Raw genomic sequence first — 17,169 nt, forward strand, 5'->3', positions numbered from 1 at the left:
TTACTATGAGATTGAACCCTCTTATACTTTTAGTTACTCTACAGGGTGTCCCAGCGAAAACGAAACAGAGCTATTTTCGGTATGAAAAAAAATTTTTTTTTTCAAAAATCTCGGACACGTCGATTTTATTTTTGAGGGGGACAACTTTTCTTACCAAGGCACCCTCATACCAGCAAACCCCCTTCGAGGGGGTGGAATCACCCCTAAAATCCTAAATGGAAAGAGGGGTCGTATGATACCTTATTTTAAAGGTCTTTTAATTCTGAATATAACTGCCAAATTTGAAGTGGCTAAAATTATTTCTCTGGATAAAACAGCTTGTCAAAATTGCGGAAACAGCGAAAATGAAAAAGGTATTATGGACTCTTTTTTGGATAATATTTTTAAAAGAACAAGGAAATCCTATTTTCGAAGGGGTCACTTATTAATTAAGAGGCCACCTAATACCTGGAATCCTTTACGAGGGGTTGAAAGCACCCCTTAAATCTTAAACAGAAAGAGGGATCGTGTTATACCTTATGTTGAAAACGTTTTCACTTTAAATTTAAAAGGTGACTTCTGAGTGACTGATGGATTTCTTCTGGATATGAAAGCCAAATAAAATTGTGGAAAAAATGCTTTAAATAAACCTTTATGCCTGAAACCCTTTCTTACAATTTTTTTTATTGGATCATTAAAACATGATTAAAAATGTATTAGTATTGTTAATATTATTGTTATTACACCTTATCAGCATATCATAAATAAAAACAAAATACCAAATAAAATGCAAACACAAGTATCTGAAGAATTTATTTAGCTTGCTAAATATCATTGGTACTTTTTTCATAAAGCAGCATTTATTTAAATAGTTTTAAATTATTACCCAGTCTTTTACGTGTTGAAACACTGTTAGCAATGGTTTATTCTACTGCAGAGAGGGTTGAGATGATAGAGTTTTTCTTTCGGCATAACAATTGTGCCAATAGAACGGTACAAGAATTTAATGACCTTCAAAAGTGAGGTTCAAAATGCTGTTGTTGTCAATGAAGCAATGCAAATAACTGTCCTAGGTCAACTTCATGCCGAGCCAGGAATAAGTGTCAGAAAATTGGCGACGAGTACAGGAGTAAGCAAAAGTAGTGTTCATAGGATACTTAAGCATAATAAATTCCATGCTTACAAAATTCATCTGGTGCAAGAACTGAATGAGGACGATTTTGACAGACGAGTGCAATTTTGTGAATCGCTTAGTGATATGATAACTGTTAATCCGCGTCTTATTTACAACATTTGCTTTTCAGATGAATGTACTTTTTTTCTGAATGGCAACGTAAATCGTCATAACTGCCGCTACTGGTCAAATGCAAATCCGGGCCAGTTTCGTGAAGTTCATACCCAGTTCCCTGAGAAGTTAAATGTTTGGGCGGGAATCTTGGGCGGCTCCATTGTTGGTCCGTTTTTTCTGCCCGGAAATTTAAGTGGAGAAATGTACCGAGATCTCTTGGAAAATGCCGTATATCCAAGAATAGTAGAAATAATGGAAGGCGGAAATCATTCTGATGATGATCAAGTCGTTTTCCAACAAGACGGAGCGCCTCCACATTATGCTGGTGTGAGGCAATATCTTGATGAGATATTTGCTGATCGTTGGATTGGAAGGAGAGGACCTTTTATGGAATGGCCAGCTAGGTCACCCGATTTAACCCCATTAGATTTTTTTTATGGGGGCATTTAAAAACAAAAGTTTACGCTACCCAACCAGACACCCTAGAAGACTTACGCCAGAGAATTATAAATGAGTGTCAGATGATGAACACCTGAAGTTCTACAAAACGTCAGGCATCGTTTTGAGCAAAACCTGTATTCCTGCATGGAAGTAGGCGGGGCACAATTTGAACATTTAATAAATTGACGTAATTTAAATAAACTTGTTTTATTTAAAAGACACAAAAGGAAAAGGGTAGGTATTTCTTATCTCTCCACTTTTACTGGCAGTAAAGATTGTATTTCTTGCTATTTTTATATCCACAAGATATCCATCAGTCACTCAGAAGTCACCATTTAAATTCACAGTAAAAAGGCCTTCAAAATAAGGAATGACACGACCCCTTTTTCTAAAGATTTCAGAGGTGCTTTCAACCCCTCGTAAAGGGTTCCAGGTATTAGGGTGGCCTCTTAATTAATAAGTGACCCCTTTGAAATTAGGACTTCCTTATTCTTTTAAAAATATTATCCAAAACAGAGTTCAAAATACCTTTTTCATTTTCGCTGTTTCTACAATTTTGACAAGCTGTCATATCCGGATAAAAAATTTTAGCCTTCAAATTTGGCAGTTATATTCAGAATTAAAAGACCTTTAAAATAAGGTATCACACGACCCCTCTTTCTATTTAAGATTTTAGGGGTGATCCCACCCCCTCGAAGAGGGTTACTGGTATGAGGGTGCCTTGGTAAAGAAAAGTTGTCCCCCTCGAAAATAAAATGGACGTGTTCGAGATTTTTGTAAAAAAAAATTTTTTTCATACCAAAAATACCTCTGTTTCGTTTTCGCTGGGACACCCTGTATGATGAATATAAATAAAAATGCGAAAAATAAGATTTTGAAAGGCTGCCACTTTGCTATGGGTAGAAGTAATAACTTAATATTCTAGGACCATAAAGCATTCCGTGGGAGTTTTCAAACGATGTATCGCATGACTAATGATGCTTGTTAAAACAATAAATTAATTTTCTGATTTCGAATTTCTTGTACGTGTTTTTCAAAATTTATTAGATACTTATATACTATCTGCATTTTTTTGACTGATTTTAATTAAGAAATATTTTGACTTGTGGAGTTATACAGGGTGTTCCTTAAAGACGTGCTAATATTTAAGGGGGTGATTCCTGGACCCATTTTAAGAAAAAAAAGTTCCAATGAACATGTGTCCTAAACGTCTTAACTTTTGAGATACAGGGTGTTAAAGTTTCAAACAAAAATAAGTTTTTTAATAATAACTTAACAAACAATATTGTAGACATTTTTATGAAATTTGGTGCATGTATTCGATGCATCAAGACGAATTTTTTAATGTGCAAAAAAATGTTCTAAATTTGTATCATGGCATAGAGATCCAGAGGCTTTTCCTATTGGCGCTTTCACTTTGAATTGGAATTGATTAAAATTTTATGTTGTTCCACCTTTTTCAGTACGTAAGTACTTCAAAACTTTCTAAGGTACCAAGCAGAAGGCATAGTTGTAGTGCCGTTTTGGCCAAGTCCACCTTGGTATCCAATATTTACAAAATTATTAAAGAAAAAGGCGATTTATTTCAAACCCACAAAATTTTTACTTTCCTTATTTAACAAAACAATTTAACACCCACTGTAGCGACAGCAGGGTTCTTATCGAACAGGCATTAAAGCTAGGACAAATCTCTAAATCTGCTTTAGAAAAATGCATGACATCATCTACGTTAAAACAATACAATACGGGTTTCAAATTGTGGTGGTCGTTCTGCAAATCTAAAAATATTAACCACACTACCGCACAAAAGTATTTGCCCACCACCTATTCTTCTTAATATTTTAAATTAGATACAAAAATCTTATCTTTATACCTATATTTAGTTTGTATCTCTTTTGTAAATTGCATATATGCTTAAACAGCATACCTATCAACTATGGTTCGTTGAAAAACACTAAGTATTTAAAAATAGTCTTGCAAATAACAAACAATGTAGTGAAAATATGCACTTCTTCTAAAAAACTAATCTGTTTACAGCTCGTTTCTGATGAAATTTGAAACATTTAAAGGTGTTTAGTCTTCAAGTACTGATTTTGTGTAGCATTGGTAAATAATTTCGCTTGCTTATTGACGATTGTCACCGTTTCTTTGCTGGTTTTCAACATTCTTTAAAATGGCTAAAACAAAAGTTATCGGTAGAAACAAAAGGTATTATCAAGGCTGGAAAGACTAACCGTCAAATTTCGACGGATTTGGGAATTCCAAGGCGGACTGTTGATTATAATCTTAGGAAATTCACCAGAGAAGGGACTATTAGCAACAAACCTCGATCGGGAAGGCCAAAGGCAACAAGTTCAAAGGAGGATTAAATATTATAATTACAAGTAAACGCAATAGACGCATTACCGTCCCTGAAATCACAGCAAAAACCAACAAGGAGCGTAAAAAAGCGGTCAGTGTTTCGACAGTAAAACGGTGACTTTATAATGCTGGTCTTAAAGGACGTTTAGCTGTATCAAAACCGCTACTGAAGGATGTTAATAAGAACAAAAGACTTGAGTGGGCCCAATCAAACAAATTGATGACTGGAAGAAAGTTCTCTGGAGTGACGAGTCGAAATTCGAGGTTTTTGGAACGAAGAGGCGAGTTTTTGTTCGCCGTTATGCCAATGAAAGGGTCGCTGAGAACTGTACGGTGGCCTCAGTTAAACACGGTGGTGGTTGGGTGATGGTGTGGGGTTGTTTCGGAGGATCTGCAGTGGGCGATCTAATTAGAATAGAGGGAATTCTTCGGAAAGAGGGTTACAAAACAATTTTAAGGGACAATGTACTTCCTTCTGGTACTCGAATAATTGGGGAAAACTTCATCTTTCAACATGACAATGACCTCAAGCACACGTCGAAATTGTGCAAGCAATATTTAGGTCAATTACAAAGGCAACATCTTCTGAAAGTTATGGTATGGCCCCCACAATCACCGGACCTCAATCCGGACCCGGATGAACTGGATAGACAAGTGCAAAAATCATGCCCCACATCAAAAGAAGACTTGTGGAGGATCATCCAAGAAGAGTGGCACAAGATACCTCAGGAAACTTTGGACAAATTAATTAGAAGACTATACCGAAACCCTGTGAAGCTGTTATTAAAAATCGAGGCGGACATGTAGATGAATCCAAAATTTGATTTTATTAAATTTAATTAATTCAAAAATGTATTGTTTATATTCATTTTGTTATAAATAAACCGTTTCATAGAATAACTGATAACTTTATTATTTTTAGTTATAACTTTAAAACAGTCATATGTGGGCAAATACCTTTGAGCGGTAGTGTATATGGCTTTAACAAAGGAGCTTCCTACGGTTCATTAAATTCCTATAGATCCTCTATTGCACAATTAATGGGCTCCTCTATTGCTAAAGACTTTCTTATCAAAATATTTTTTAAAGGTGTTTATCGTATAAGACCAAACAAACCCAAATACGAAAATATTTGGAATCCATCTAAGGTTTTAGATTTTCTCCATACTATGAAAAGTAATGATCTTTCTTTAGACAATCTTCGTTACAAACTAGCTACTCTGTTAGGTCTAATAACAGAGCAGCGGCTGCAAACTTTATCGTTAATTGAATTAATTAATATACATTCTTCCTCTGAAGGAATTGAAATCAGAATTCCAAAAGTAATAAAAATGCTTCACAACCCATTCTTTCACTACCATTTTATACAGAAGACCCACATATCTGCGTTGCTACTTCTTTATTATATAGAAAAAACTAAATCTATCTGGAACCCATTCCGCAAAAATCTATTAATAATTTTTAAGAAACCTTATCACAGTGCCACCTCACAATCTATTTCTCTATGGGTTACACAGAATAATGTTTAAATCTGGAATTGATACCACACAATTTACTCCTCATAGCACTCACCATGCGTCAACTTGAATGGCTCAAAGGAAAGGTGTTCCTTTTGACATAAGATTAGCAGCAGGTTGGACTAATAGATCTCAAACTTTCGCAAAGTTTTACCAAAGAACAGTGAAAGACTCTCAATATTTTGCAAAAGCCATTCTAGATAAATAAATAATGACAAACACTTATTAATAGAAATTATTATTATAACAGTGTTAATATTAAAGTTAATCAAAAGAGAACAACACAAAATCTCGGTCTCAAAAAATTCTTTTATTTGTTGAAGTGATGACACGTATTTCGCTCCTAAGAGCATCATAAGACCTAAAAAATAATGCAAACAAAACCAAATAAAATTACAAAAAGACCTTAAAGTAAAACGAAAAAGTATACCTTAAGAAGGTTAAAAACACGCCCGACTAGGTCAAATATACACGCACTGAACTGTAAAATATAAGTTTAAAAAACTGACGTCAAAAATATATAAAAAACAATAACATAGAACTCGAATACAAGAAAACAATGAAAAAGTAAAAAAGAAACTGTCGAGATTTGAACCTACAACCTCACAGCAAAACTGTTAACGTTTGCTGCCAAACAACTTTTTTATTTCCCTATAAATTACATTGCTAACTTAACTATGGTACTTATTTACAGAATATATACACTTACACAAAATTTACAGAATTCATATTTGAGTCCGCACGGACATTTAAATATGAAACAACCCCTGGGGGGGCCGTTGTTATGGCCTGGTCTGCAAATGGTACCACTTAGCCAGTGCCGACACTAACTCCCATCGCCTATCTACAAGATTTATATGGGAACTTCAGTTGTGAATGAGCGTAATGCTCTTAGCAATGTGACGTAAGCATGCCGCGGGTTGTTCAACAGCGTCAATGGTGTTTTTTGAGGAAAAGCCGGAGTGAAAAACCTCATCAAATTTCATTCAGGTACCTTGTAGCAAAAAAGTTGGCGCAGAGCATTTGCTTGAATCTCCCACTGGCCGGAACCACGGGAGTGGGAACCGAGAAGCAGCGAGTCAATGACTCGAAGTGTGCGGCGGCGGCGGCGACAGGTGCAACGCCCGCTCTCGCCCGTGGCGTCTGCCGCGTCGCCGTTGGTCAGTGGCGTGCTATGTTAGGTAGAGGTTGGGGACTTTGTGGGAGGTGTCAATCGGTATCTCGGCATGGCGCTCGCTTTGATGGGGGACCGTTTAGGATGCCCGAAAACAAACTGGAAGCCTTTTATAAATTGGCCCATGTTTAATTTGATTTTGGTTATCATATCGGATTTGGGTGATATTTCGCGTCATTTCCGTTCCTTTCACGGACACCGTGTAGAACCTCTCTGATATATCGGTGATATAATCAGAGATGTATTCCACACCGGTGCTTTCGTGCAAGTCACGGATCCGCGTATATCTGTCCGCAGATAAGACGCTTCTCAGAATTTTATTTTGAAAAACTTGGAGGCGCCTCCGTTGCGTGTCCGATATGATGCACCAAACTGGAGCTCCATAGGTGAGGCAAGGTCTAATTATTTGTTTGTAAATGATCAGTTTATTTTCCGGGCTTAAGGGTGATTTAGGACTGATGAGGGGATAGAGTTTTTGTTGTGCTGCAAATGTTCTTTGCAGCACTGAGGAAATCTGGGCTTGAAAGGATAGTCTTTGATCGAGAACGATGCCGAGATACTTTGCCTTTTTTGAAGGGGTAATGGGAGTGTTTTTTACGATAAGTGGAGAGATAATTCGGTGATTGGTGCGTTTTCGGGTAAAAGTAACCAGCTCGGTTTTTGCACCATTCACCCTTAGCTTCCACTTATCGTAGTAGGGAAGGAGGGTTGTAAGGTGGTGTGCAAGGGTATGTTTTGTGGCTTGGGCATAGTAGGATTGGGTGTAGATGGCTGTGTCGTCAGCGTACAGTGCCAATTTGGTGTTCGCAAATTTTGGGATGTCGGATACGGGTTGTAGAGGATAGGGGAGAGTACGGTGCTTTTAAGTGTTTGCAAGTGGACAGGGTATTTTCAATTTTTATTTGGAAAGTTCTGTCATGGAGATATGATGTAATAAGGGATACCAGATGCAGAGGAAAGTTGAGAATGGAAAGGAGTTTGTAAATAAGGCCAGAGTGCCAAACTTTATCGAAAGCCCTCTCCATGTCCAGGAGCAACAGTGAGGTGTTCATCTTTTGGTTGTAGCCATCGAAGATGCCTTGGACTATCCTTGCGGTGAGCAAAGTGGTATTATGCCGAGGTCTAAAACCAAATTGCTCCTTAGGGATTGTTTTATTGGCTTCGACCACAGTATTAATCCTGGACAGGAGAATCTTCAAGTTTTCCCATGGTGTTTAAAAGGGAGATGGGCCGATAGGAGCTAGGAAGGGAAGGATTTTTGCCAGGCTTAGGAAAAAGGATGACAATAGCTTTTTTCCAAGCGGTGGGAAAGTGTTGGAGTTTGATTACGCCATTTATAATGTACATTAGTTGTACAAGAGCTTTTCGGGGTAAAGCCTTAAGGAGGCGATATGGAATGCCGTCAGGACCAGGAGCTTTATTATTGGGAAGTCGGCGTAAATATTTTTGAATTTCGGAAGGGGATGGAAGGTTTTGAAGTACACGAGGGGATATTGGGAATTTTTGAACACCAAAATTTGCAACTGCATTGCTGATGTGTGTCTGCTCTGTGTTTGTGTCTGCGTCCTCACTGTGTATTCCCGCCAAGAAATTTGCGAAAGCTTCGGATTTATCGAAATCCGTTACGCAATCCCGGCCGTTATGTGCAATGTTCGGGATTTTTTGGTATTGCTTCCGCATTCCCCTCGCGAATTTCCACAGTGAGTTGTCCGTCGGTGACAGTTTTCGCAGTTTCTCTGTCCAACAGGAATTGCGATGACTGACAATTTTTTGTCTTATCGTGTTGGACAGATCTACGAGTGTTTGTCGGTATGTTGGTCTTTTGTAGTGTTGCCAAAGCTTCCTGATTCGATTTCTTTCTTTAATGAGGTTAAGAATGTCTTCAGGAAGTTTTTCTTGTCGGGGTGTGTCCGATACTTTTTTGGCAAGTTTGTCCTGCAGTGTTTGTATATTAGTGGTGATATTCTCTACCTCTCGTTCTAGCTGAGAAATTGTTTGAATTTCACCACTAATATTTGTTAACGTTTGCTGCGTTGACCGCTAGGCCACACCGTTCATGCGATAGCCTGAAAAGAAAGGTCGCTCTTGTAATCCCTAGCTTGTCTAGAAGATCCATCTTTTTGCCCTTCTGGCAGTCATGAACCACTGCCACATTATTGGAGTAGGAAAAATTATGACCTGTTGACAGTAAATGATTGGCAAACGCTGACTTGGTCTCGACAGTATCGGTGTCTTTAAACTTGTTCACCAGACCTAGATGTTCTTGTACCTTTCTTGAAATTTTCCTCTCGGACTGTCACACATAAATTGTAGGGCAATCGGCACCATGCAAACTTTAAACTCCTGATTTCGAACGCGGATCTGGCTTATCCAATGGTTTAACCAAATTTCCTCCTAATGCACAATGTGGTACAAAAGTTTGTACTTATTTAAAAAACTTTAAATATAGTTTTTTGAAACTTGATAGAGGGAAGTCTGTTTTGTTATTTATATATACGTAATTAAGTTCTTTGTTGCTTATACTATTATAACTTAGGTAAAGTGCAGGTTTTTTAAATATCTTTCATAACAATATAATGCTTTTTATAATACATTATATTATTATGTATTAGCACATTGTTATGTGACAATTTGTTTTCATATATTATTTGTTGTTGTTATTTTGTGTAGAAATGGTAAATCATTTATTTAAGTTGAAGAATTAAAATTTTGTTTCTTTTTCTTCAGCAGTAATCATTTAGTATGATGATCCCTTTTTCCAACAAATTCGGCAAACATCTTTACAATTCATTTATAATGTCCCTTATCGCTGACATGTACCAAATTTGCAAGAAAAAATATCACATTGTAATTTCTTACATAAAAAAATTTAATTTATTTCTCGTAATAATAAAGGAAGTAAAAAACATTGATCAAATCAAAAAACTAATACGAACCTGGTTTGGGGCAATGATTGGGGAGATTCCGATACATTTCCTCTATAGTATGCATGATTTACCGGGTTAATTTGGGGTCTATTTGGTGATGCTGGTGGAGGGTTAGCTAAAAAATAAAAAAAGAACTATATGTAAATTAATTTTGCATATAAAAATCTCGGAAGTTAATGAATAATATTGTGCGTTATTTATATATATATATATATCTACCTGTATTTACTGCACTATTTCTGGATGTTGGAGATGTCTTGGAGTAAGCCTTATTGTCTGATAATTGTTTTCCATGTGGCTAAAATACAAAGATTGGTATATAATTATCAGACCCAACGTGTATGTGCCCAACTTGTCTTATTCCATGTTATAAGATTTAACTTCATTAAAAATGGGCTCTGAACTGGAGATACTACACACCAAAATACGGCAATTAAGCTTAACATATCTTATACAAATTAATGTTGCAGGTTTACGAGATACAGAGTATTTAAAATTGGAATTTTAATTTGAAATTTCTTAATAATTTTGTGATTTTAAGCAGTATCGTCTTGAAAATAAGCGACTTTATGTGTTTTGACATGAAACTGACGAATTTTGTGGTAAATTTAGCATTATTTATATAGGGCGTTAATTACACCCTATTACTTAGGTAAATTACAACATATCTTTTTTGCCTAATCAGTTATGGCTAAAACGACTAGAAAATCCAAAAGGCAGTTCAATTTTGAATAAAAAAGGTACTCTTGTTTATTTCATGTAACTCTATCAGTTTTTAAATTATTTGCATTTTAAACATTCAGCGTAAATAAACCTAAGCCACCGTTATTACATTGAAATATTATTAAATTGAAATTCAAGTAGGCTTGTGTCAGCACTTATCAGTTTTTTGTGTAAAGAAATTATATGACAATTTTACTGTCACTAAGTAAGAGTGTATTATTTGTAGTAAAAATTCTAAAATAAGAAAATGTCAGGTCATAATGAATATTCCAACAGTGAAATGCGTGATATTATTTGCGTTTTTGCTCAGTCAAATTATAGTGGACTTGGTGCAGCCATAGAAGGTATTTAGAATTATACCCAAATCAAAGACAATCCAATCACAAACTGTTCAGACGTATTTATACCCGCTTTGGCGAAACAGGATGTTTCCGTCCTAAAACCTTAAATGGTGCTCCAAAAAATATAAAAGTCGATGATGAAGAAGAGGTTTTAGCTTGTGTTTCGGAAAATCCAGATCTCAGTACTCGTCGGTTAAGTACGGCAACAGGAATAAGCCAATCGTCTATCTGGAGAATTTTAAAGAAAGAGAATCTCCGTCCATATCACTATACTCCTGTCCAAAAGTTGGTACCTCAACAATTACCAGTTCGCCTACAGTTTGCTCCATTGATGCTAGATAAACAATCCGAAAACCAGGAATTTTTTAATGGCCTTCTTTTCACCGATGAGGCGACGTTTACTAGACGAGGTGTTTTTAATTGGAAAAACAATCATTTGTGGGACTCCGAAAATCCACATGCTCTAAAGGAACTATATTTTCAGCATGAATTCAAGGTAAATATTTGGTGTGGTGTGATATCGGGTTTTTTTATTGGTCCTTTTGAACTTCCTTCTAATCTGAATGGGCCCCTCTATTTAAACTTCCTTGAACAACAGTTAAAGCCACTACTAGAAGATGTACCACTAGCCGTAAGGCGGAACATGTGGTTTATGCAAGACGGGGCGCCGCCACATATTTTCCTGCCAGTACGGCGATACCTGAATGAACATTTTCCTCACGGGTGGATTGGGCGTAGCAGTGAATTTGTTTGGCCACCTAGAAGTCCAGACTTCAACCCTCTAGACTTCTTAATATGGTCACACATGAAGGACATGGTTTACAAAGATACCATTAAATCCATCGAAGAATTACGACAGAAAAGTCAAGAAGCTGCTAATATTATCAAAAATAATCGACAAATGTTATTTAATATTCAAACATCTTTAAGGAGATGCTTTACAAAGTGTATTAAAGTGGAGGGCGGGCATTTTGAGCATTTACTTTAAGGTTTTCTTTTAATATTGTTACTGATTGCTATTTATTGTCTTTACTGTTGTTATAGCCAGCATAGCATATTTTTATGCTGAATGTTTAATATGCAAAAAACTTAAAAACTGATAAGAGTTACATGAAATAAACAAGAGTTCCTTTTTTATTCAAAATTGAACTGCCTTTTAGATTTTCTAGTCGTTTTAGCCTTAACTGATTAGGCAAAAAAGATATGTTGTAATTTACCTAACTAACAAATTGTAACTAACGCCCTGTATATATAATGCTAAATTCACCAGAAAATTCATAATTTTCATGTGAAAACACATAAAGTCGACAATTTGCAAGACGATACTGCTTAAAATCACAAAATTATTAAGAAAATTCAAATTAAAATCCCAACTTTAAATACCCTGTATCTCGTAAACCTGCAACATTTGTATAAGACATGTTAAGCTCAATCGCCATATTTTGGTGCGTAGTATCTCCAGTTCAGAGATTGCTCATTCTTAATGAATCACCCTGTATACAGTGCATGCGTAAAGTAGCGAATAAATTCAATAAAAATGAAATGAACCGTTTTTGAAAAAAATGCCCGAACTCGTCAATTTTAATATTGGGTTTAGGGTTTTTCTATGTGGAAATTAAATATACAGGGTGACTCAAAAAAATATGACGTCATCAATAAGTTTTTTAAATGAAAACCACAATTTTTTAATGCAGAAATAAAAAGAACGCATTTTTTCACAAAGGATATGGTACAAATGAATAGTGGTTACATAAGCAATTTTGAACGAAAAATGATGATAAAATGTAAAATTAAAGAAATACCTGTTACCTTCAACACCGAAAATGTTGAACAAGTTCTAGAGTATGCTTGTTGCCAATTTTCAATTGACGAAAAAAAGGCCTTATTCCTAACGTCATATCGTGCGCCTGATCATTCTAAAGACGCGTATACAGTGAACGGGACGAGCACGCGACGCGCCTACGATGCGCAGGCAACGGGCCTGGTAGAATTTTAAGTTGGAACGCGCCTATCGCGCGCTTACCATGTCAAGACAAGTTAGCTTGATCAGCAATTTTCGAACACCCAATTTTAAATATGAAAAAATCGTTTTAAGAATTAGGAATGCTAAAATAAAAATCACATTTTTAATATTGCGCAATTTTAAAACGGGTAAAGATAAAGTAAATCGTCCTTCCGAATCCAACGAGACGATCCGCAAGGTCTAAGCTCTCATAATAGCCGAGATATCGCATTTTGAGCCCATTTTTGAGCTCAAAAATGAAGTCGAAAAATGACTTTTTGCGAATTTTCAAATTGCTCTCATTCACTTAGTTCTGCTCGAATCCGGTAATCGTTAATTCCTATTTTTAGGATCCCATAAATTTGGGTAGCCCTCATATAATTCAATTAAGGCAAATTACTTCTCTTCAGTCCACATGACACGAAAATATTAATAATACTAAAAATAGTTTATTTAAATCATTCTGAATCATTCTCCCTCGAACCTGCCACAAGACGTACTAATTGAAACCAGTGCGCCCTTTTGTGATCGTCGCACAAACCTACAGAAAATGGATAACAACGCGACGCGCCTCCTTAAGACCGGTAGTAAGTGCACAATTTGGCATGTCGCAGGAGTGTCGCGTGCGCGTCCCGTTCAATTTATACGCATCTTTGCAATGTATGCGCCGATGATCACAAAGGGGCGCGCTGGTTTCAATTACTACGGCTTGTGGCAGGTTCGAGGGAAAAGGATTCAGAACGATATAGAATTCAGAACGTTTGCGGATGGTCTCGTTGGATTTGGAAGGACGAAACTAAGTTAAAACAATTGAAATTTTCCCGATAGTGCCCATAGAAGCCGAGATATCGACCTCCAAAGTATGAAATTTTTCATTTTTCGGGTACCCCCTTGTATTTTTTTCACCAAAAATTGATTTTCTCCAAAATCGAACTAAATATACTAGCGGATTGCTTCCATCACTTACATCACGAAAACACTGGGTTATAATAGCACTTTGAAAACTCGGAAAGTCATTTTTCGACCTCCTTTACTTACTTTCGTTTACAACTACGACCTTGCGCATGGTCTCGTTGGATTCAGAAGGACGATTTATTTTATCTTTACCCGTTTCCAAATGGCGGCTTATTAAAAATGTGATTTTTTAGATTTAAAATCGATCTTTTCATATTTAAAATTGGGTGTTCGAAAATTGCTGATAAACCTGTCTTGACATGATATAGGCTCCCGAAAGCTCAAACTAATTTCTTTTTTGTCGATTTGTGATCCTATTTTTGGCAGCAAAGATTCAAAGTCGGTGGTGACATTCGTGTAAAATGTTGGTGACATTCGTGTAAAATTTTTATATGTACTGTCCGCTGATAACAGCCAGAACGTTTTTTATAAAGCTCAGTACGCCACCATCGGCGACAATTACGTTTATTTTCAGTAAATTTTCTGCAATTATTATGCAACCACTACCCAGGGTTATTAACGCTGTGATTTCTTTGTGCTCAGTTGGCATAGTCATGAAGTACCCTACACTATTACTCAAATGCTAACTGTAATAATAATAATTTCGTACTGTTCGCGAATAAGTCAAAGTCAAAGTCAAAATATACTTTATTTGCTAAGTTTACAAACTTGTGCTAAAAGCTTCCTAATCCTAGAATTTGTAATACTAGTATTTATTTGGTTATACAGGATACAGGATAAAAACAGAATACAGAATCGATTTTGATTGTACATAGAAGTATATTTTATATAATCAAAGAAAAAACCAAAAAAGAAGAAAAGGCAAGAACCAACATAAAACAAGAATAATAAAAAAAATCTGATATTAACAGATATATAATTAATTTTAAATATTAAAATGAGTCGTTAAAATACTCTTCAATGCTGTAGTAAGCTTTTGGTAAGATTAATTTCTTTAGTTCTCTCCTAGACTTTTTAAGGGCTGTAAAAGTCCTAATCGAAAAAGGAACATTATTAAATATTTTACGACTAATAAATATAAGAGAGTTTCTCGTAAGTGAGGAGGTGGGGATTGGAAGAGATAAGTTGTTTACTTGACGAGTATTATGACTGGTGCAGGATGGTGGACTTATGGACTTATGAGTGTTGCAGTTTCCAATATAAAGAGTGAGAAAACTGTTAAAATTCTTTCAGTTAAAAAAAAGAGGTTTCAAGAGACTCTCAGACCAACACCACAAAGACCTTAAAGCTTTTTTCTAAATAGTAAAAATTATGTCATGAGTCCCTTGGAGCACAAACCCCAAAATGGCAACCCATAACGGATATGAGAGTCTATTAAGGCGAAATAAACTGAACGAGCAAACAACCCCCCAACTCATGCCTGGCAACCCTGACTGCAAAACAACCAGAAGAAAGTTTAGCAGCGAGGCCCAAAACTTAAACTTCCATCAATGAAGAGGCCGAGAAATCGACAATAATCCCCACCATGTAGTGGGCTCTACTCATCAAACAAAAAACCCTCTACATTACACTTAAAGCCCAGAACAAAAGTCTTATCAACATTGAATACAAGCTGATTGCAGATGCACCACTCTTTAATTTTGTGAAGGTCCTCTACTATGAGAGATCTGACTACTTTTTGATCTTTGTTATGCCACAGAATTGTAGTATCATCGGCAAACTGAACCACTAGTCCATGCAGTGATAGAGAGCTTAAGTCATTACCGTATAATAAAATGAATAGGATAAGGTGTGCTATCCCTGGAGAAAATCTAAAAATCTAAAATCTAAAATCTGGGTGCGATCTGACATGTATGACTTCAACCACCCCAAAGCCACTCCCCTAAATCCGTAAAAATCAAGCTTTGACAGCAGTACTCCATGATTCACACAATCGAAGGCCTTGGACAGATCACAGAACACCGCTGCTGCAGCCTCCTTGGAGTTCATAGATAGATACACACTCTCCAAGAATCTGAAAATGGCATCCTGTGTGCCCTTAGATGACTGAAATCCATACTGATTAGGGGACAGCACATTGTATTTGGTCAAAAAAGAGACAATTCTCTTTTTTGCAAGCTGCTCAAGAACCTTGGAGAGGGCAAACAGAATTGATATGGGACGGAAGTTAGAGGGTCGGTCCAAGCTACCACCTTTATGAAGAGGGATAATCATAACTTCGAATCTGCCGGTATAAATGGGTTTTCACCATTTGAATAAAGTGCAATTAAACTAGGTACTATCTGATTTTGAAGCAACTCTAAATATTTTTCAGAGGTAAGTGCGCCCTCAATAAAATAGGAACCCACAATTCCTGCCCATACGTTTAACTTCTTGGGAAATTGTGTGTGACTTTCCATACTCCAGTGTGGATTTTCTGGTGCCCAATAACGAAAATTTTGCCTATTTACAGAACCATTTAAAAAAAAAACTTGCGTCGTCGGAAAAAACAATCTTACTTAAAAATTGTGGCTTTGCACTACATTTATTCATTATTATTACGCAAAACTTTATTCTGCGGATGTGATAATTTTCAATAAACTCCTGAATGAAATGAATTTTATATGGATGCCATTTGTTCCTATGCAAATATTTTAGACCAAATGTTTTAGTAACCGACTAATCTGCAGCAACTTTTCGAATTGATTTATGTGGATTTTTTTGTAAATCAAGCAAAATATTTAATTATATATCATGTCTCGACTCGTAAATATTAGTTATGTAGTATCCCAGCGAGAGCGCAGGCCACACACTTTAAAGCCAAAAATCCCCGTACTCAAAAACCCGTACCCCGCTTGTACCAATCATTCTTTTGCAGTGTGTCGGCCACACCACATTCGTGTTACGTTTCCGTTGACTTTTTTCCTCTTTTTAGCGTATATTATTTTGTTTTTGTGTGTAAGTATTAAAATGCCTAAAAGAAAACGATGTGCTAGTGATATGGATAAGAAGCTACTTAAATTAAAGCATAAGATCAGGAAATTGGAAAAACAACGCCGGCATCGTTCGCCATCGCCGCCGCCTAGCACAAGCAGTGGCAGCAATTCCCCACTTTCACAATATTCTCGGTCTTCTTTGTCATCGAGAGAAGTTTCGCCTAATCGTAGTGGATTAGGGGTTCGCAAAGACCCAGGTAAAAACCATCGACGTCGTATACGAGTATTATCTTCGTCGGATGAGGACATTTTTATGGGTAAGTTTTTATTTTAGGTACTTTTATTTTATTTAGATTGCGTTTAATTTACGTTACAACAGATTTAATGCATTTGTGCCTTATTTTTCCTTCTTTTTTTTTCCTACTATAGTATATAGTAGAGGAAAATATTTCTAAAATATTTTCTTTAAATTTCCTACTGAAACAGATAAATCCATAATATAAAAAAAAAAAAATACCTTCCCTTATATTTCTCCTACCTAATAATTATTATGGTAGAGGATGAAATTAAATTCATCTTTGAATTA

General features: G+C 36.2%; 1 protein-coding gene across 3 annotated transcripts in view; it reads right to left on the reverse strand.

Moving 5' to 3' along the window:
- LOC126746097 (uncharacterized) overlaps positions 1-17,169 on the reverse strand; it is a 166,236-nt gene that overhangs the window by 131,137 nt on the left and 17,930 nt on the right. For all 3 annotated transcript variants that reach the window (XM_050454207.1, XM_050454208.1, XM_050454206.1), the window contains exons 3-4: positions 9,907-9,985; positions 9,697-9,802 (exon numbers count right to left, since the gene is read on the reverse strand). In XM_050454207.1, the coding sequence (XP_050310164.1) occupies positions 9,697-9,802; positions 9,907-9,985 (185 nt within the window). The remainder of the gene's footprint in view (positions 1-9,696; positions 9,803-9,906; positions 9,986-17,169) is intronic.

The sequence above is a fragment of the Anthonomus grandis genome, chromosome 17 (assembly GCF_022605725.1).
Source record: "Anthonomus grandis grandis chromosome 17, icAntGran1.3, whole genome shotgun sequence".
In the NCBI taxonomy this organism is placed as follows: domain Eukaryota; kingdom Metazoa; phylum Arthropoda; class Insecta; order Coleoptera; family Curculionidae; genus Anthonomus; species Anthonomus grandis.